Consider the following 21,567-nt stretch of genomic DNA (forward strand, 5'->3'; position numbering starts at 1 on the left):
TTCGATCGCTAGGCTATGTTCGCTAAGTCTGTACCTTGTCAAGGTTCTTCTCAGTTTGTTATCCTTTACCATGGTCAGGTAATCAGCTATGTTGTATTGTCTGTTTAGGGCCAAGTAGCAATTGAGTTTGCTTTGGGTTTTTGTTGTTTCTGCCCAATATGACAGATATTTTTCCTTTTGCTTAGCGACGATTGTGTTGGGTCGAATTCTTTGTGTTACCCTGTCACTGTCCTGGGGCTGGTTATTGTTAGTATTGTTATTAGTTACTTTATTGAGTCCCAGGACTAGTTGACTGAGGGTATTCTTCTTTATGGTCAGCTCTTGGCATTTCAGGGCGTCGTAGTGATAGCATTGGGGGTTGCTCATTTGTAGGTGATTCCAAAATTTGGTGGCTCTTTTTTGGATAGTGATTATTAATGGGTATTGGCCTAGTTCCGCCCTGCATGCGTTGTTTACTGTTTTCCTTTGAGTCCGGAGGATACTTTTACAGAATTCCGCATGTAGGATCTCAATTGGGTGTTTGTCCCATTTTGCAAAATCTTGTTGTGTTAGTGGTCCCCAGACCTCACTGCCATAGAGTGCAATTGGTTCAATTACTGATTTGAAAATTTTGAGCCAAATGCTAATTGGGATTTCTATTTGGATTGATTTTTTGATGGCATAGAAAGCCCTTCTTGCTTTCTCTTTCAGTTCATTCACAGCCAGTTTGAAGTTTCCCGTAGAACTGATTTTTAAGCCCAAGTATGTGTAGTGAGTGGTTTGTTCAATTTTGGTTGTTCCTACTGTGAAATTTATTGTGGGTCCATGTTGTTTGGATCTTTGCTGGAACACAAGGACTTTGGTTTTTTGGGGATTTATTGTCAGGGCCCAAGTCTGGCAGTACGACTCCAGCAGGTCCAGGTTCTGCTGTAGACCCTCCTTAGTTGGTGACAGCAGAACCAGGTCGTCGGCATAGAGGAGGAATTTAACCTTGGATTCATATAGGGTGAGGCCGGGTGCTGTAGATTGTTCAAGTAGTTTTGCCAATCCATTAATGTAAATATTAAAGAGTGTCGGTGAGATTGGCGAGCCCTGCGTCACCCCCCGCCCCTGTGGGAAGTATTTTGTTTGTTTGTCTCCAATTTTAACTGCACATTTATTGTTTGTATACATTGATTTAATTACATCATATGTTTTACCTCCTACCCCGCTTTCGATAAGTTTCAGGAATAAACCGTCATGCCAGATGGAGGTCAGTAGTACCCCCTTCTGAGCACTTCAAGGTGGTCCAAGCAAACACTTGGTTAGATCAGGTCAGATACGAATTGCAGAGTTGCTTTATTTCAGAGCAAGGGGAACATACACAACAGCTGTTATAATTAGACTTGATTAATTAAATATGTACAATTTATCTTCGAATAATAATACAAAATAAATGGTATCACAGCAGCCCACATCCGTGGGATGTCTTAATACTTAACAAGATGGCTTCTAACTATCGTCCAGCACTTCTCACCTCTTCACTTCCTCAAAAGCCCTCAGTTTTCCCTTTAAAAAAACTTGACTGTACTCACAGGCTTGCTGATTCAAAAAGCTTAACCTGTAAATTTAATCATTTGAGATAAGTTTAGCTCAATGGTTGAATTTTTAATATGTAACCAAGGTCCCCATAGATACTTCTATTGGGTTCAAGGCCAACCACTGCCAGAGATGAACCCTTGCTCCCTATGAACCACAGTGTGCCTTTATAAACCCAATATATGGTAATGTAGCCAGCCTAAGGGTTGAACAGAAATCCTTCTCACTGTATTTAGATTACTGGATATGTTACGAGCCATCTGGTAAACCTAGACTTAGAAAAGTGGTCAAACCAAACTGTATTAGACTGTGAAATAACAACAGAAAATGCTGCAGACACTCAGCAGGCCAGGCAGCATCCCTGGAGAGAGAAACAGAGTTAACGTTTCAGGTCTGTGACCCTTCATCAGAACTGTATTAGACTGTGGTCTGGGCTATAAACTACAGATCAGGTTTATTAAAAAACATAAGCAATAGGAATATGCAATACAGCAGATTAAAATACTTTACAGAACATATCAATTCCTCAAATACCAAAAATAATAAATCAATGTGACCCATTGCTAATATTTACAGTAATATAGGACAGGAGATAACATACCTTTACAAAATCTTTACATGAGGTTGTTCACCTCTTTACCACAGATTCAGCTTGCCTTTCTCTTGATGGCCTCAGAAGAAGTGACTACCTAGGAGCACCTTTGGTACCCTTTTGAATGTTTGATTAGGAACAAAGGAAATCAAAAGTGTATCACTCAATAAAATCTAGCAATCAAATATTTAAAGACGCAGAGGATATCTGCAGTTACAGGAACTACCCTGGAGTGTCAGCGCTGTTCACCTAATCGGGCTCAGACCCAAGCCCATTTGCCACCTGATTGCAAATTCTTTTAGTCATAATAGACCACCTGCAGAACAAGCAAAGCAGCTGTTGGTGACAACCCAAATGGCTTCTGAAATAACCTTTATTGACATATTAAAAATCAGCGGATATCATCTGGGAATGGATACAGTGGTGTATTAAGATGTGAAGCTTCTAGACACAGTTACTTCTTTAAGCTAACTTGGTTTTAACTCTGACAGAATAAAAATACACTGTGGCCAAAATGTTACATTTTGCCACAACTGTGAATGATCCAAAATAGCCTTGAGCAAGGCCATTTGCGATTTACTACTATATACATAATAAGTTTTGTGTCTGGTGTGTCTGACATTTGAAAGTATTGCATGAGCGAAGTCTGTCACACTTACTCCTGATTGCATTGTAAATATATTTGAGCGATCAACAAATCATAACTGAAGCATTTAAAAAAAAATGAGGCAAGCCCATCATTTCTTGATAGGTTATGTGACCTTGATAATCTGGCCTCTCCAAGGGGATTTACATCAGTTGCCAATCTAGAGAAATTTTCCATAGCAACCTCAGTCTCTAACTGACCTCAGGGTGTACCCATTTGGAGGACTTTCTCACACGCTGGGCACTTTATGTTCTTAAAGCTGTAGGCCACACTAAACACAGTTCCACTTTAGTAAATAAAAAGAAAGACTTGCATTTATATAAGCGCCTTCCACAACCTCAGGACGTCCCAAAGCTTTTACAGCCAATGAAATACTTTTTGAAGTAATATATGAAACGCGGCAACCAATTTGTGCACAGCAAGCTCCCACAAACAGCAATGTGGTAATGACCAGATAATCTGTTTCTAGTCATATTGATTTGAGGGATAAATCCCCTGCTCTTTGAAATAATGCCAAGGGATCTTTTACCTCCACCTGAGAGAGCAGACAGGGCCACGTTTTAACGTCTCATCCGAAAGATGGCACCTCCGACAGTGCAGCACTCCCTCCATACTGCACTGGTGTGCACTTTTTGTGCTCAAGTCTCTGGAGTGGAACTTGAACCCACAACTTTCTGACTCAGAGGCGAGGGTGCTACCGACTGAGCCACGGCTGTGTTCCAAACCCTGGCTCATTTGAAAATTAAGCGCCTGCTTACCTTACAGATATCACATACTTGATTATATGCAGGGTCATATTGTTGGCCCTCTTTGATGTATAAAGACGAGTGAATTCAGAAGATAGATAACATTGTTATTTATAAATTAACTCTCCTTAAAGAAATTCCTTCTACGATTGATGCTCTTCCCAGTATGCAGTCCATACTATATGGGCAGAAAACATTAGTGGGAGTTGTATACAGACCCCCAAACAGTAATGCTGAGGTTGGGGATGGCATTAAACGGGATATTAGAGACGTGTGCAATAAGGGCACAGCAGTTATCATGGGTGACTTTAATCTACATATAGTTTGGGCTAACCAAATTAGTAACAATACTGTGAAGGAGCAATTCCTAGAGTGTATACGGGATGGTTTCCTGGACCAATATGTCGAGGAACCAACTAGAGATCAGGCCATCTTAGACTGGGTATTATGTAATGAGAAAGGATTAATTAGCAATCTTGTGCGAGGCCCCTTGGGAAGGAGCGATCATAATATGATAGAATTCTTCATTAAGATGGAGAGTGAAGTAGTTGACTCAGAGACTAAGGTCCTGAATTTAAATAAAGGAAACTACGATGGTATGAGGCGCGAGTTGGCTAGGATGGATTGGGGAACGTTACTTAAAGGGTTGACGGTGGATAGGCAATGGCAAACATTTAAAGATCGCATGGATGAACTACAGAATTTGTTCATCCCTGTTTGGCATAAAAATAAAACAAAAAAGGTGACTCAACCGTGGCTAACAAAGGAAATTAGGGATAGCATAAGATCCAAGGAGAGGACATATAAATTGGCCAGAAAAAGCAGCAAAACTGAGGATTGGGATCAGTTTAGGATTCAGCAAAGGAGGACAAAGGGATTAATTAAGAGGGGGAAAATAGAATATGAGAGTAAACTTGCAGGGAACATAAAAACTGACTAAAAGCTTCACATAGATATGTGAAGAGAAAAAGATTGGTGAAGTCAAGCGTAGGTCCCTTGCAGTCAGAATCAGGGGAATTTATAATGGGAAACAAAGAAATGGCTGAAATTAAATACATACTTTGGTTCTGTCTTCACAAAGGAGGACACAAATAACCTTCCAGAGATTTCAGGGAACATAGGGTCTAATGAGAGGGAGGAATTGAATGAAATCAGTATTTGTAGGGAAATGGTGTTAGGGAAATTGATGGGATTGAAGGCCAATAAATTCCCAGGGCCTGATTATCTACATCCTAGGGTACTTAAGGAAGTGGCCCTAGAAATAGTAGATGCATTGCTGGTCATCTTCCAAAATTCTATAGACTCTGGAACAGTTCCCATGGATTGGAGGGTAGTTAATGTAACCCCACTATTTAAAAAGGTGGTACAGAGAAATCGGGGAATTATAGACTGGTAAGCCTGACATCGGTAGTGGGGAAAATGCTAGAGTCCATTATAAAAGATGTAATAGCAGAGCACTTGGAAAACAGTGACAGGATCGGACAAAGTTAACATGGATTTACAAAAGGTAAATCATGCTTGACTAATCTACTGTAATTTTTTGAGGATGTAACTGGTAGAATAGATAAGGGAGAACCAGTGGATGTGGTGTAATTGGACTTTCAGAAGGCTTTCGATAAGGTCCCGCATAAGAGATTGGCGTGCAAAGTTAAAGTACATGGGATTGGGGGTAAGGTACTGACTTGGATAGAGAACTGGTTGGCAGACAGGAAGCAAAGTGTTGGAATAAACGGGTCTCTTTCCGAGTGGCAGGCAGTGACTCGTGGGGTACCACAGGGATCGGTGCTAGGACCCCAGCTATTCACAATATATATTAATGATCTAGATGAGGGAACTAGATGTAATATCTCCAAGTTTGCAGATGACACAAAGCTGGGTGGGTGTGTGTGCTGCGAGGAGGATGCAGAGAAACTCCAGTATGATTTGGACAGGTTGGGTGATTGGGCAGATGCATGGCAGATGCAGTATAATGTGGATAAATGCGAGGTTATCCACTTTGGTGGCAAAAACAGGAAGACGGATTATTATCTGAACGACAATAGATTGGGAAACGGGGAAGTGCAACGAGACCTGGATGTCCTTGTGCACCAGTCGCTGAAGGTAAGCATGCAGGTGCAGCAGGCGGTTAAGAAGGCAAATGATATGTTGGCCTTCATAGCGATAGGATTCGAGTACAGGAGCAAGGATGTCTTGCTGCAGTTGTACAGGGCCTTGGTGAGACCACACCTTGAGTATTGTGTGCAGTTTTGGTCGCCTTATCTGAGGAAGGATGTTCTTGCCATGGAGGGAGTGCAGCGAAGATTCACCAGGCTGATACCTGGGATGGCAGGAATGATGTATGAAGAGAGATTGGGTCAATTAGGCTTATATTTGCTAGAGTTTAGAAGAATGAGAGTGGATCTCATTGAAACTTATAAAATTCTAACAGGACTGGACAGACTAGATGCAGAAAGGATGTTCCCGATGGCAGGGGAGTCCAGAACCAGGGGTCACAGTCTAAGGATAAGGGGTAAGCCATTTAGGACTGAGATGAGGAGGAATTTCTTCACCCAGAGAGTGGTGAACCTGTGGAATTCTCTACCACAGAAGACAGTTGAAGCCAACTTATTAAATATATCCAAGAAGGAGTTGGATATATTTCTTAAGGCTAAAGGGATCAAGGGATATGGGGAGAAAGCAGGGACAGGGTACTGAATTTGGATGATCAGCCATGACCTCATTAAATGGCGGAACAGGCTCGAGGGGCCGAATGGCCTGCTCCTATTTTCTGTGTAATATTTATCTCTGACCAATTTATTATTCATCCCTGAACTTGTGAATTGCTTCTACTGGAAGAGAAACTGATCTTAACCATTCATGTTCTTCAAGCTCCTGTTGTGCGTTTGAACTGTTTAAATGCTAATCATGTTTTTTGCCGATGGTATGTTCTATTTATTCAGTGGGCTAAAGGGCCACCTGTTTTGTGGAACTGTATATTCCTTCATGTTCTTCTTTCTTTATATCACAGGTTTTTATCTTATAATCAGATTAGGTTTATTGCAGATTATATGTTCCAGCCTACTCCAGAAATTGAACTTATGTAAGTTTAATTAAAACATAAAAACAAATTAAATCATAGTATGGTACAAAATACTTTACATATTAAAATGCATCCTTTCTTTCAAAAGAGATATGAGCAACAACAAGTTGTTTGCGGTACAAAGGGATCTCTTTAGGACAAAGCATGGATTACGTTTCCTGAAAGTTTTGTAAGTAATTTATAGACTATGCACTTTTTTGTCTTTTTCCAATTATCTCCTCCTAAAAGCAGTGACTCAACCCAGAGTAAGGTTTCACAGGCAGCATCAGCCCTCCAGTGCTATTGTGCAATGGGCCATTCTTTTGTAAGCCGTGACAGTATCAGCAGACTGTTTGATGAAGAATTTAAACAAGAGCCATTTCCTTTCTGAACATTGATTAGAAATGTATTCTAAATATTTTCATCTTTTTATAGTTGAATTAAGTTAAATATTCACATACTTGCTATGACTTGCATTTAACAAGAATAACATCTCTTCTTGGCAATCTCTGCAGACATTTTTTTGGTCAGCTAGATATCTGAAAAGGCCTCACTGACTTATAATAGTTTATTTCCACTGAGGAATGGAAGATATCCAGCTGACCAAAAAAAATGTCTGCAGAGAATGGCAAGAGACAACTCGTATGACATAATGGTGCTGATCAAAGTGCCCTATGCATTTGTAAGGATTATCATTTAAAATTAAATAATTAAATTTGATTTTATTTCTTTTACCTTCCTTGTACCAGTGGGTTGACTGGAATGGCCGTGTTCCAAAACATGGAAAAACATTGAGGGGGCTAAATTGTATAGCCCCCGAAAATGGGCGTGGGGATCACTGCGCGATTAACCCGTGCCCACTGATTGAAATGGAAGCTGCACGCCTACTTTGTGCTGCCTGCTCATTTTAATGATTTCTGTGTGCCACCAGAACTCCCCGGGCTGTTCATTGGCTGCACACTTCAGCTGGGGGCCAAAATCGTAATTTCCTAGCAGCACTTAAAGCTCGCCTGCACCTCCTTAAAGGGGACGTGGATTGTGACTGGAGCAGGAGTCGTGCAGGAAGTGAACCTGTCCGAGGAAAATGTTAGAGTCCATTATTAAGGAGACAGTAACGGGACATTTGGATAAACATAATTTAATAGGGCAAACTCAGCATGGTTTCATGAAGGGGAAGTCATGTTTAACAAATTTGCTTGAGTTTTTTGAGGAAGTAACATACAGGGTGGATAAAGGGGAACCAGTGGACGTAGTGTATTTAGACTTCCAAAAGGCATTTGACAAGGTGCCACACAAAAGATTATTGCTCAAGATAAAAAATCACGGGATTGGGGGTAATATTCTGGCGTGGGTGGAGGATTGGCTCTCTAACAGAAAGCAGAGAGTTGGGATAAATGGTTCGTTCTCAGATTGGCAACCAGTAACTAGTGGTGTTCCGCAGGGGTCAGTGCTGGGTCCCCAACTCTTTACAATCTATATTAACGATTTGGAGGAGGGGACCGAGTGTAACATATCAAAGTTTGCAGATGATACAAAGATGGGAGGGAAAGTAGTGAGTGAGGAGGACATAAAAAACCTGCAAAGGGACATAGACAGGCTAAGTAAGTGGGCAGAGATTTGGCAGATGGAATACAATACTGGAAAGTGTGAGGTTATGCACTTTGGCAGGAAAAATCATAGAGCAAGTTATTATCTTAATGGCAAGAAACTGGAAAGTACTGTAGTACAAAGGGATCTGGGGGTCCTGGTGCACGAAACTCAAAAAGTTAGTATGCAGGTGCAGCAAGTGATTAAGAAGGCCAATGGAATGTTGGCTTTTATTGCTAGGGGGTTGGAATATAAAAACAGGGAGGTATTGCTGCAGTTGTACAAGGTATTGGTGAGGCCGCACCTGGAATACTGCATACAGTTTTGGTGTCCATACTTAAGAAAAGACATACTTGCTCTCGAGTCAGTACAAAGAAGGTTCACTCGGTTAATCCCGGGGATGAGGGGGTGGTCATATGAGGAGAGGTTGAGTAGATTGGGACTCTACTCATTGGAGTTCAGAAGAATGAGAGGCGATCTTATTGAAACATATAAGATTGTGAAGGGGCTTGATCGGGTGGATGCGGTGAGGATGTTCCCAATGATGGGTGAAACTAGAACTAGGGGGCATAATCTTAAAATAAGGGGCTGCTCATTCAAAACTGAGATGAGGAGAAACTTCTTCACTCAGAGGGTGGTAGGTTTGTGGAATTTGCTGCCCCAGAAAGCTGTGGAAGCTACATCATTAAATAAATTTAAAACAGAAATAGATAGTTTCCTAGAAGTAAAGGGAATAAAGGGTTACGGGGAGCGGGCAGGAAATTGGACATGAGTCTGGGTTCGGAATGGTCATGGCCCTGTGGGTAGTGGAGCGGGCCCAGGGGCCGTGTAGCCTTGTTCTGCTCCTACTGTGTTCTAATTCTGTTAGATTTCAGGAGATGGTTTTATTCCTGTTCCTGACTGGGGTGGAGATCGCCTTTACAGAAGGTAAGTACTGTAGAAAATATAGGGACAGAGTGATCTCCTGGAAGAATTTCGATCGCCTAGATGGGTCGGAGAGGAATTTCCCAGATTTTTTTCTCCCAAATTGGCCATTGGGTCTTTATCTGGTTTTTCGCCTCTCCCGGGAGATCACATGGGTTCGGGTGGATGCAGAGTGATAGAAGATTTGAGGTTAGGATCAGATCAGCCATGATCTTATTGAATGGTGGAGCAGGCTCGAGGGGCCGATTGGCCTACTCCTGCTCCTATTTCTTATGTTCTTATGTTCTTATGAAACAGTGAGGAATGGCACAACATGGGAGAGAGTGGGCTCCAAAGTTTTGCGATGCTGCACTGGAGGTTTTGGTGGAGGAGGCGGGAAAGGAGGAGAGATGTCCTGCCTCCGCAAGGAGGCAGAAGGCCCTCCAGACACACGGTCAAAAGGCAGTGGAAGCAGATAGCCATCAGTGCCAGGAGTCAAGCTCCCAGGACCTAGATGCAATGCCGCAAGAAGGTCAGTGACCTCACACGAGTGGTCACGGTCAATGAATGCATTATTGAGATACCGCGGCAAACGTGGGAGTCGAGACCAGAGCTAGTAAAACACAACTGCTTTTATTCTACCTCATGGCAAAGAGGAACTGGAAAAGCCCGCGCATCCACTTAAATACTCCCCAGACAGGAAGTGCTCCCGGCAGCCTGTCCCTGCGGGAAACAAGTTGGTGGAGGAAAGGGCCCTCGGCTGGGGGCGTCTGCTTAAACTGTCCGTGCCGCCGTGAGCGGATTATGTCCAGTGGTGGCGTGTCGCCACAGAGCTCCCCCCAGAATCCGCTTAGAAGGAGTGGACGAGTTGTGACGGTGGTCTGATGGTTCTGCCGCAGCGGCTCTGAGTGGTCGCCGGTCTAGTTGGTGGGGCCGGGCGGTTCGCCGCCGGCTGTGCTGGCTTGCTGGCGGGACGGCCTCTAGTTGGAGGCCGGGCCACGGGGACCTGTTCCCCTGGTTCTGTGTGTGCTGGTTTGAGCCGGTCGATGGAGACTGTGTCGACCCTGTCGCCGAGTCGCAGCTTGAAGACCTTGTCCCCGGTTTGTAGTACCTCGTACGGTCCGTCGTACGGGGGTCGCAGGGGACCGCGGTGCGCGTCGTGTCGCACGAAGACGAAGCGCGCCTGCTGTAAATTTGGCGGGACGTGAGGTGCGAGTTCGCCGTGTCGGTTGACCGGAAGTGGGGCGAACTGCTGAGCGGAAGAGAAAGAGTTGAGCCGCTGCTGTTCGGCCGACCAAGGCGTGGTAGCTTCCGGAAGGAATTCGCCTGGGACGCGCAGCGGTTGTCCGTAGACTAACTCCGCTGCCGAGGACTGGAGGTCTTCCTTGACCGCGGTGCGTAGGCCTAGTAGCACCCACGGTAGGCGGTCAGTCCAGGTACTGTCCTGCAGGCCGGCGCGGAGTGAGGCCTTGAGTGACCTGTGGAAGCGTTCACAAAACCCGTTGGCCTGCGGGTGGTACTCCGTGGTTCGGTGGAGCGTCACCTCGAGGTTACGTGCTGTGGCCGTCCAGAGTTCGGAGGTGAACTGGGCGCCTCTGTCGGAGGTTATGTCGGCCGGTACGCCGAACCTCGCAACCCAGGTGTTAACGAACGCCCTGGCGATGTCGGCTGTGGTGGTGGAGGTCAGCGGCACTGCCTCAGGCCAGCGTGTGTAGCGGTCGACCATCGTGAGGAGATAAGTTTGGCCTTGCGATGGCGGCAGAGGACCGACGATGTCGACGTGTACGTGGTCGAAGCGGCAGCTGGGTACCTCGAAGTCTCCCAGGGGTGCTTTTGTGTGCAGCTGTACCTTAGCCGGTTGGCAGGAGGTGGCCCAAGTCTGAACATCTCTGCTGAGGCCGCGCCAGACGAAGCGCTGGGAGAGGAGTTTGACGGATGCGCGGGAACCAGGGTGGGAGAGCCCGTGGAGCGCGTCGAAGATGCGGCGGCTCCAGGTTGCAGGGACGACCGGCCTGGGTTGGCCGAGTGAGACGTCGCAAGTGACTGCTGTGGCTTCGGCCCCATGCGCGACCTTGGCTAGACGTAGCCCTGGCAGGCTGGTAGCCGCCGAGAGGAGGTCTGGGTCCGTGAGCTGGGCCGCTGCTAGTTGCGCGTAGTCGACCGCGAGGTGATTCGCGCAGATGGCGGGACAGGAAAGGCAGTCGGCGACAACGTTGTCTCTACCGGAGACGTGCTGGATGTCTGTAGTAAACTCGGACACGAGCTGGCGTTGCTGCCTAGCGGACCAGGGTTCGGTGTGCTTGGCCATCGCGTATGTGAGCGGCTTGTGGTCCACGTACGCGGTGAAGGGGCGGCCTTCCAGGAGGAACCTGAAATGGTGGACCGACAGGTGGAGCGCGAGAAGCTTGCGGTCGAAAGTGGAGTATTTGACCTCCGGGGGGCGCAGTTGGCGGCTGTAGATGGCAAGTGGCTGCCATGCGCCATTGACCCACTGCTCGAACATGGCGCCGACCGCGTGGTCGGAGGCGTCGGTGGTGAGCGCGACCCGGGCATCGGCCCTCGGGTGCGCAAGCAGGGTGGCGTCGGCGAGCGCGTTTTTGGTGGCGTCGAAGGCGGCTGACGTGTCAGTGGTCCAGGCTACGTCCATCTTGCTGGATTTACCTCGGAGGGAGTCGTATAGGGGCTTCATGAGGGCTGCAGCTCTGGGGATGAACCTGTTGTAGAAGTTCACCATCCCGAGGAACTCCTGGAGGCCCTTGATGGTTGTGGGGCGGGGGACTTGCTGGACGGCCTGCACCTTGTTGGGCAGGGGGACGGCCCCAGCAGGGGTGATGTGGTGACCGAGAAAATCGATCTCGGTTAGGCCGAATTGGCACTTCGCCGGGCTGAGGATGAGCCCGTGTTGGGCTAGGTGCCCGAACAGGATGCGAAGGTGTTCGAGGTGTTCCTGTTTGGAGGAGCTGGCCACGAGAATGCCGTCTAGATAGACGAATAGGAAGTTCAGGTCCCGGAGGACTGAGTCCACAAGGCGCTGGAAAGCCTGGGCTGCATTCTTGAGGCCGAAGGGCATCCTCAGGAACTCGAACAGGCCGAATGGGGTGATGACGGCCGTTTTGGGGATGTCCGCGGGGTGTACGGGGACTTGGTGGTAACCGCGCACCAGGTCAACCTTGGAAAAGACGGTTCGTCCGGCCAGTCGGGCCGAGAAGTCCTGGATGTGTGGCACCGGGTATCGGTCGGGGGTGGTGGCGTCGTTGAGGCGGCGGTAGTCCCCGCAAGGGCGCCAGCCTCCGCCGGGCTTGGGGGCGATGTGGAGGGGCGAGGCCCAAGGACTGCTGGAGCGGCGGATGATGCCGAGTTGCTCCATGGTGGTGAACTCGGCCCGCGCGATTTCCAGCTTGGCAGGGTTGAGTCTGCGGGCGTGGGCAGAAATTGGGGGGCCGGTGGTGGGGATATAGTGCTCCACACCGTGTTTGGCGGCTTTGGCCGAAAAGGTCGGGTTAGTGAGGGCGGGAAACTTGGCTAGGAGTGCCGAGTAGTCGTCCGTGGCTCTGGCGAGGCAGTAGGTCGTCAGGCCGGCCGAACGGGCCGGGGTGAATGCGCCGGGGATGGGGGCCATAGTGTTGATGTCGACGAGGCGGTGCCTCGGGATGTCGACAAGGAGGCCGTGGGCGCGTAGGAAGTCGGCGCCGATGAGTGGGCAGAGGACCTTGGCTGTGAGGAACTCGCAGCGGTAGCGGCGGCCCGCGAGGTCGAGCGTGACCATGCGGGTGCCATATGTGCGGATGTCAGAGCCATTGGCTGCGGCCAGCGTGATACCCCGTGTGCCGCGTTGGATTTCGAGGGCGGAGGCGGGGGTGATGCTGTGCTGGGCCCCTGTGTCGCACAGAAATCGGCGGTTGGTTCTGTCGTCGGTGACGTACAGTAGAGGCCCCTTTTGCCCCGCGGCCATCGCGGGGGCCGGAGCGGGGGGGGCGGTTTGAAAGTACACGGTGGCGTGCAACGTTGGGCCCTAGCGCCAAAACGGGTGTGGTAGTAGCAGTGACCCGGAGTGGTAGGGCGGTCGGGCCTAGTGGGCCGGGAAGCCCGCGTGGTCGTTGCCGTGAGGTCGGGCGCGACGTCGCGAGCGGACTGTGCAGAGAGCAGCCGGGCGGCCTTTTCGGCTATGTCATTCAGGTCCGTGGAGCCAGACTCCACAATGAGCGGGCGGATGCTGGCGGGGAGCTGCCGAATGAAAAGCGTGCGAAAGAGGGCGCCGGTGTTTTTGTCGTCCGAGAGGGACAGCTTGTGGGAAAGCAGATCCGAGGGTGAAGCGTCACCAAGGCCGGGGAGGTCAAGGAGTTGGCAGTTGCGCTGGTAAGAGGACGTTTGAAATTTTTTAAGGAGCGCAGCCTTCAGATGTTCGTACTTGCCTTCCGTTGGTGGATCCTGCAGCGCTGCCCAAACCTTGGGGACTGTGGCGTAGGTGAGAGAGGAGAAGAGGTAGTCGTACTTTGTGGCGTCGACTGTAATGTGTTTCAGCCGGAATCTGGACTCGGCTTGAACAAACCAGGCTTCGGCCAGGTTCTCCCAAAAGTCCGGTAGTTTCACCGTGACTGCGTTTGTTTCCGCCATGCTAGCTTAGGATTCGTCCTGAGCGTCGGGGTCACCAGTGTTGAGATACCGCGGCAAACGTGGGAGTTGAGACCAGAGCTAGTAAAACACAACTGCTTTTATTCTACCTCATGGCAAAGAGGAACTGGAAAAGCCCGCGCATCCACTTAAATACGCCCCAGACAGGAAGTGCTCCCGGCAGCCTGTCCCTGCGGGAAACAAGTTGCTGGAGGAAAGGGCCCCCGGCTGGGGGCGTCTGCTTAAACTGTCCGTGCCGCCGTGAGCGGATTATGTCCAGTGGTGGCGTGTCGCCACAGCATCATCAAATGCCATTTCCTACCAACTGCGCCACTAGCCTCAGCCACTGCTCAATTCACCACACCCCCATCACTCACCTACCAACAATGTCTATCAATTAGTACTCATACCTAACAGCAGACTGTTTGATGAGGAATTTAAACAAGAGCCATTTCCTTTCTGAACATTGATTAGAAATGTATTCTAAATATTTTCATCTTTTTATAATTTAATTAAGTTAAGTATTCACAATTGCTATGACTTGCATGTAACAACAATGCTTCACCTCACCCTCAAACTTAGCACTGCTGCAAGCCTCACACCCACATCTCACAGCTTGCACACACTGCCAGCTATTCAACCATGACAGCCACATCACCAAACAGATTGCACGACACTCACTGACATACTTCCCTCTGTCTTGCAGGACAAGGTGGTGCACAACCAGAGGCAGCAGAAGCTAACTGGAGGGGGACAGGCGCGCCTGCATTTCCTAACCCCTATGGCAGAGATGGTGCTGATGATTTTTGAAACAACCATTACTGAGGCCATGGCCAGCGGCAGGGCTGAAACCATCAAAGATGATGGTATCCTCATACCTAATCCTGCTTCTCATATTCCACTTCCCCCTCATCCCACAATCTCTTCTGATTTACAAGCTGCAGATGGTATAAGCATGCACCTCTTACTCCCCTCCCCCCTCCCTCACCACAACTTGACCCTTGTGCCTTTTTCCAGGCAGTGGAGGAACACCAAGAAGTGAGTGATGATGCAGACACTGCACCATCACTTGATTTCACACTAGCAGCCACCAGCTCGGATACTGACACTGCGCGTATCTTAGAGGATAGATTAGAGGCTTGAGACTAGAGGATAGGTGAGCTTGCTGCCATGCAAGTTCAGACTGCTGCCATCATGGCTGTGGACGACAGTGCTCAAAGGGGCTTGCAGGGTGTCACAGCAGTCCAGCAAACTGCCCTCCAACACATTACTAGGATTGCTGAGGCGCCGCCCCAGGGGAGCGGCAGTGGCTCCGTGGAGCACAGACCTGCTGTCTTCTCACAGGATGACAGCATTCGTCCTCCCACCCCTGCCACTTGGCTAGTGCCCTTGCTGTTGCCTATCAGCTAGCCAGCCTAGACTTCTGTTGCCCATCCCGAGGTATTGCAGTTGGCAGCTGGGCCTTCTAGACCCAGAGCTGCTCGAGGTCATCCTCCAAGGCCATCTGCAGTTTCCTCCACTGAAAGTCACCAGCCAGGCTACAACCACTGGGGTAGCACTACGTAGGAGCACTAGGACAGGCAAAGGCAGACGGAAGATGGGCATTAAGGAAATGCACAAGGATGATTAGTTTATGTTTGTATGCAATATGGCATGATTTCATTTATAAATTTAGTTTGTAATGTTTATTTTGTGGCAGTTTTTAGTTTAGCAATATAGTAATCTGTGATGTTATGATTAAGGTTATCCACCAGGTGGTGCTGTAGCCAATGCTGCTGCTAAGGTCAGAGGTTTGCTTCCTGTCAAGGTCAGCAAGGGTGAAATGCCAGGATGCAGGCATGATGTTTGTTACTCTGTTTGTTAATAAAGTACTCGTGCTAATTCTACGATATCGCCTCTTCGAGTCCTTGTCTCACTACATGGATTTATCATATTTGGCGACAAGGTAACTAAAGGACCCTGAATAAAGAAGAAAAGTCTGCCAGGACGTTTAAACAACAAAATTACGAGCTACGGTTAGCTACCAGCTGGAAGAGAGCATGGCTGCCACGGTAGGAACGGTTTCCGCTTTTGATAGTCAAGCACAAACCTGGGAGGAATACTGTGAAGTGTTGGGTTATTTTTTCGAAGCAAATGAAATAAATGATGCCAGAAAAAGGAAAGCCATTCTGCTTAGTTCAGTGGGAAGCCAAACCTACAGTTTGATGAAGAATCTGCTCTGTCCTGAAAAGCCTGGAGTCAAATCATTTGTTGAATTAGTGGCTTTGCTAAAAGAACATTTCAACCCTAAGCCTAGTGAGATTGTACAGCAGTTCAAGTTTAATTCAAGGAACAGGAAAGAGGAAGAGAGTGTAATGGACTATGTAGCGGTGTTGCGTAAATTAGCACAGGATTGCAATTATGGGAACAACCTGAAGGAAATGCTGCGAGATAGGCTAGTTTGCAGAATTATGGATGACCGAATGCAGCGTAGATTATTATCCGAGACTGGGCTTACTTATGATAAAGCATTGGAACTTGCTCAAACCATAGAGACAGCGAACCGAGATGTAAAAGAAATACAGGGTTCAGACAGAGCTAATGCTACGCAAGTTGCAGGTCAGGTTGTTGTGCACAAGTTGAACATGCGTCAGAAACCACAACGTGAGCAAGTGAAGGCATGTTATAGATGCAAGGGCGATCACCTGGCGAGTGAATGCCGGTTTCTGGAGGAAAAGTGCTACAAGTGTGGGAAACAAGGACACATAAAACGAGCTTGCAGGGTGAAATCACCTGTGGAGGAATCCAAACCAAAAGGGGGGAGGACAGCAAAACCAAGGGAGAGAAGTGAAAAAACATGGAGCACACCACATCAGCGGGGAAGCTGAGGAAGAAGAGGACATGTTCATAATGTATAGCATGTTAGAGAACATTCCAAAAGTGGCTCCTATCACATTGCAACTGACAGTAAATGACTCTAAGGTGAACTTTGAAGTGGATACAGGGTGCGGCGTGACCATAATGAACAAGGCAGAGTACTCAAAATTGTGGAACCGTGCAAAAGTTCCAGAGTTAAAGCCTTGCTCCCTGCATCTTAAAACATATGCAGGTGAACGAGTAGCAATATTAGGTACAGCTAATGTAACTGTGCAACACAGGGACACAGTGGAACAGCTACCTGTAGTTATAGTATCGGGTACCGGACCAAACCTGTTCGGTCGGGGCTGGATAAAAGAACTTAAATTAGACTGGGGAGCAGTACATCAAATAGATGTGGGCAACCAGTTGACTTTGCAAGAAGTGTTGAGTGAACATGAGAATGTGTTCAAGGAGGAACTTGGCACATTTAATGGCCCCCCAGCTAAGATTTATGTAGACAAGGAGGCACCGCCAAGGTTTTTTAAACAACGACCTGTGCCTTATGCCACGAAGCCAAAGGTAGAGGCTGAGCTTGACCGTCTATTGAGAGAGAACATACTGGAGCCAGTGAAATGTTCGGAATGGGCAGCTCCCATAGTACCTGTTTTAAAACCGGACAATTTGGTAAGACTCTGTGGAGACTATAAATTGACAGTCAATCGGGTGTCCAAACTAGAGCAGTATCCGATTCCCAAAACAGAGGATTTCTTTGCAAACCTGGCTGGAGGAAAGAAATTCACAAAGTTGGATATGAGTCATGCCTACTTGCAGATTACACTGGATGACGAATCAAAGAAGTATGTCACCATAAATACACACAAGGGCTTGTTTACATATAACTGCTTACCGTTTGGCATCTCATCTAGTCCAGCTATCTTCCAGAGGACAATCAAAGGTGTACTGCAAGGGATTCCACATGTTTCCATCTATCTGGATGACATTCTGGTGACGGGAAGAACCGACCAGGAGCATCTGAGCACTCTGAGAGAGGTACTACAGAGATTGGAGAGGGCAGGGTTCCGGCTCAAGAGGAGTAAGTGCACTTTCCTGGGGAATGAGGCAGTGTTCCTGGGACACAGAGTGGACGCCACCGGGCTCCATCCACTCAAGGAGAAGGTACAAGCACTGCAGGACGCCCCTGATCCTACCAATGTGGCTGAGTTAAAAGCTTACCTGGGACTGCTGAACTATTATAACAGGTTTTTACCAAACTTGTCAACTGTGTTAGCACCTCTTCACAAACTACTGCGCAAGGAGACACAGTGGCAGTGGGGAGAGGAGCAGGGGGTTTCATTTGAACAGTCCAAGAAACTGATGCTGTCGTCGGATGTGCTGGTTCACTAAAATGCAGAGAAAGACATCATTCTCTCTTGTGACGCTTCACCTTATGGGGTGGGGGCAGTTCTTTCACACTGCATGGAAGATGGAACTGAAAGACCAATAGGGTTTATGTCCCGAACTCTAACACCAGCGGAAACAAACTATTCCCAGTTAGACAAAGAGGGGTTAGCAGTAATGTTTGGGTTACAGAAGTTCCACAAGTACATATATGGCAGGAAGTTCACCATATGCACCGATCATAAACCTCCTCTCTCTTTTCAATGAAATGAAAGCAGTTCCACAGATGGTGTCACCCCGGATCCAGAGGTGGGCAGTGACGTTGAGGGCATATGAGTATGTCATCGTCTACAAGGCGGGCAAATACCATGGGAACGCAGATGCCTTGAGCCATCTTCCACTGCCAGGCACACCTATCCGTGCAGCTCCAGAGGACAGAGTTTTGATGTTGGAGGACACTGACACGGCACTTGTGACTGCAGAGCAAGTAAGAACATGGACAGGTAAAGATCCAGTACTGTCTAGAGTTCGAGAATATGTGGTGAGGGGATGGCCACAGCATCCGGAAGGGGCTGACTTCACACCCTACAGTGTCAGGAAAACAGAGCTGAGTGTGCAGGATGGTTGCGTGTTGTGGGGAGCACGAGTGATTACTCCACAGCCAGCACGACAGTCTATCCTAGAGCAACTACATCAGTGTCATCCTGGGGTCTCGCGTATGAAAGCCTTGGCTAGGAGTTACTTGTGGTGGCCAAAGCTAGATGAGGAGATAGAAAATCTAGTCAAGACATGCAGCACTTGTCAGGAACACCGGAAGGCACCAGCAGCGGCTCCTCTCCACCCCTGGGAGTGGCCAGATAAACCATGGAGAAGATTGCACTTAGATTATGCGGGTCCATTCATGGGGAAGATGTTCCTCATAATCATTGATGCACATTCCAAATGGATGGATGTTTATCCTGTAAATTCTGCTTCCGCCACTACTACTATAGACTGCCTGCGTCGGAGCTTCAGTAATCAAGGGCTACCGGAGATCGTGGTGAGTGACAATGCCACTTGTTTTGTGAGTACAGAGACAAAAGAGTTCTTGAGAAAAAATGGCATAGTGCAGGTGACCTCGGCTCCATATCATCCGTCCTCGAATGGACTTGCGGAGAGAGCCGTACAAGCATCTAAGGAGATGATGAAAAAAAGTGCAGAAGGGAGTTTAGCAGCCAATGTGTCATGGGTTCTGTTCAGCTACAGAATAACACCTCAATCTACCACAGGACTCTCTCCTGCTGAGATGTTATTAGGTCATAGACTACGCTCCACCCTTGACCTTGTCCACCCAGACCTAAAAAGGAAAATGGAAAACAGACAAAACAAACAAAAAGAGAACCATGACAAAAGAACAAAGAGCCGAAGTTTTGGAGAAGGAGATGCGGTCCTTACCAGGAATTTCAGTTATGGACCAAAGTAGATTCCTGGCTTCATAGACTCAATGACAGGTCCAGTATCATACAAGGTCATGTTGGGAGATGGTAGGGTAGTACGCAGACATGTGGATCAGATACTTCCCAGACAAGGGGAAATTGAAATGAAGGTTCCAGATGCAATGACTGAAGACAGGGTTGCCCCCAGTTATCCAAGTGCATCTGTGGTGCCACCACCAGGGACAGAGCCAATTCCACAGGAACCTATTCGTCAAGACGAAACCATCGTTGCAGAGTCAGATACCCTGAGCGCTGCTCAGGAGCAGCTGGTGGCTTCACCAGAAAGAAGCAGGGACTTTACTGTTAGACGTTCACAAAGGCCTCGCAAGCCACCAGAGAGATTGATACTGAAATGTTAGATTCGTCAAGTATGGAACATGATGAATGGAGACTCCTTATGTGACCCTCAGGAATGGTTGTTTGTTAAGAAATTCATACTGAAATCTTAAGGGGGGGGGGGATATAGTAATCTGGGATGTTATGATTAAGGTTATCCACCAGGTGGTGCTGTTGCCAATGCTACTGCTAAGGTCAGAGGTTTGCTTCCTGTCAAGGTCAGCAAGGTTGAAATGCCAGGATGCAGGCATGATGTTTGTTACTCTGTTTGTTAATAAAGTACTCGTGCTAATTCTACGATATCGCCTCTTCGAGTCCTTGTCTCACTACATGGATTTATCACAAGCATTATAGCCAAGTGTATGCTGTGATGGTCGCTGACAGAGAATGTAAGGGGTTGGGACTGTTGGTGAATGGGGAATTGGGGTTGCAGTTACTGGTATTGCACTCTAATATAGTTCTTCCCAGACAGCCTGGGCAGAAAGGGGCCGTCTAGGTTGCCTCCTCCCATTCTCTTCCTCCTCCTCATGCTCCTGCCCCTTAGCTGCTCGAGCGTATAGCTGGTGGTAAGTGCTGTCCCCTAATGATGGCGAGGTTGTGCAGGCCACCACGAATCTTGACACCTGCTCTGCCAAGTTCTCCAGGGCAGCAGAAGCGTTGTTTCAGCACGCCACTGGTCTGCTCTATCATATTTCGTGTGTGCATGTGTGCGTGGGTTGCGCACTGGAGTTATGTCATCAGAGGATAGCCATTATTGCCCAGTAGCCACCCTTTGGTTTGCCGTGGTGGCTCAAATGTAGCTGGCACAGAGGACTGCCGCAGAATGAAGGCATCATGACTGCTGCCAGGATACCGGGCATTGACCCGCTACCTATTGTCGCACACCAGCTGGACGTTGAGGAAGTGGAATCCCTTTCGGCTCCGGTTTATGGCAGAGTAGACACGCGGCGCCTGCAAAGCGATTTGCATGCAGTCAATGGCACCCTGCACCATGGGGAAGCCTGCAATCCGAGCAAAGCCACGTGCTCACTCAGCCTGCTGCTCTCTGGAAAGAGAGAATGAAATGCAGTCAGCTCTCTTTGAATAGAGGGCCTCAGCGACCTCCCTTACACAACAGTGGATGGCAAACTGCAAGATGTTGCAAATATCTCCATCTCCAGCCTGGAAGGAGATAGACGCCACTGTCAATGTGGTCCTTGCTCTGCTCTGACGTTGGCTGCAGCAGGTGGCAGATTTCCGTGAGGACGTCCTTATTGAAGCGCAGACGTCTCACACATTGCTCCTCTCTGAGATTCAGGTAAGAGAACTGCTCCCTGGACGAATATGGCCTCCTCTGAGAGCCCTCCTCCTCCTCCTCCTCCTCCCTCTTCTAGCAGCTTTCCTGCTCTGTGTGGCCTCTGCTCATTCTCCCAGTCATGCTGTATTCCAAGGGCAATACCTACTAGTGCATCCATGTCTGGGAGCAACTAGTTTGTGCAGAAGCCTTGAAGTCAGCAAAAAGTTTTTCGTCACCTGCCACACCACTCCCTGTTGTAGACTTTTGCAACTTGAAAGAACTATGGAAAGCACCAAACACTTGTAGAATTGTAGCAACAGCCAGAAGAAATCAACCAGCAACTAGCCTGTAAGTAGTTGATGATCCCTTTAAATAGCGCCGGTCGGAAGTCCTTCCTGCTGCTTAATACGTGTTCAGCTGTGCGAGGTTAAGAGAGGGCGTCAGCTGGAGCGTTGAGCTCCAAAATGGCACTGCTGTCGACAAATCAGTGTTGCACACTGATTGACGTCTTGATCTACTGGCTCTGCATGCTTCCAGCGGACGC

The 21,567-nt window shown here is 48.1% G+C and overlaps 1 protein-coding gene across 2 annotated transcripts in view; it reads left to right on the top strand.

Annotated features, from left to right (window-relative positions):
* LOC147117022 (uncharacterized) overlaps positions 1 to 21,567 on the top strand; it is a 242,969-nt gene that overhangs the window by 106,630 nt on the left and 114,772 nt on the right. For both annotated transcript variants that reach the window (XM_085987596.1, XM_085987597.1), the window contains 2 exons: positions 6,549 to 6,620; positions 6,709 to 6,789. In XM_085987596.1, coding sequence (XP_085843722.1) covers positions 6,549 to 6,620; positions 6,709 to 6,789 — 153 coding nt within the window. The remainder of the gene's footprint in view (positions 1 to 6,548; positions 6,621 to 6,708; positions 6,790 to 21,567) is intronic.

Source organism: Somniosus microcephalus, chromosome 5, assembly GCF_052327205.1.
Source record: "Somniosus microcephalus isolate GS21.2 chromosome 5, FLI_Smic_1.0, whole genome shotgun sequence".
Lineage (NCBI taxonomy): Eukaryota > Metazoa > Chordata > Chondrichthyes > Squaliformes > Somniosidae > Somniosus > Somniosus microcephalus.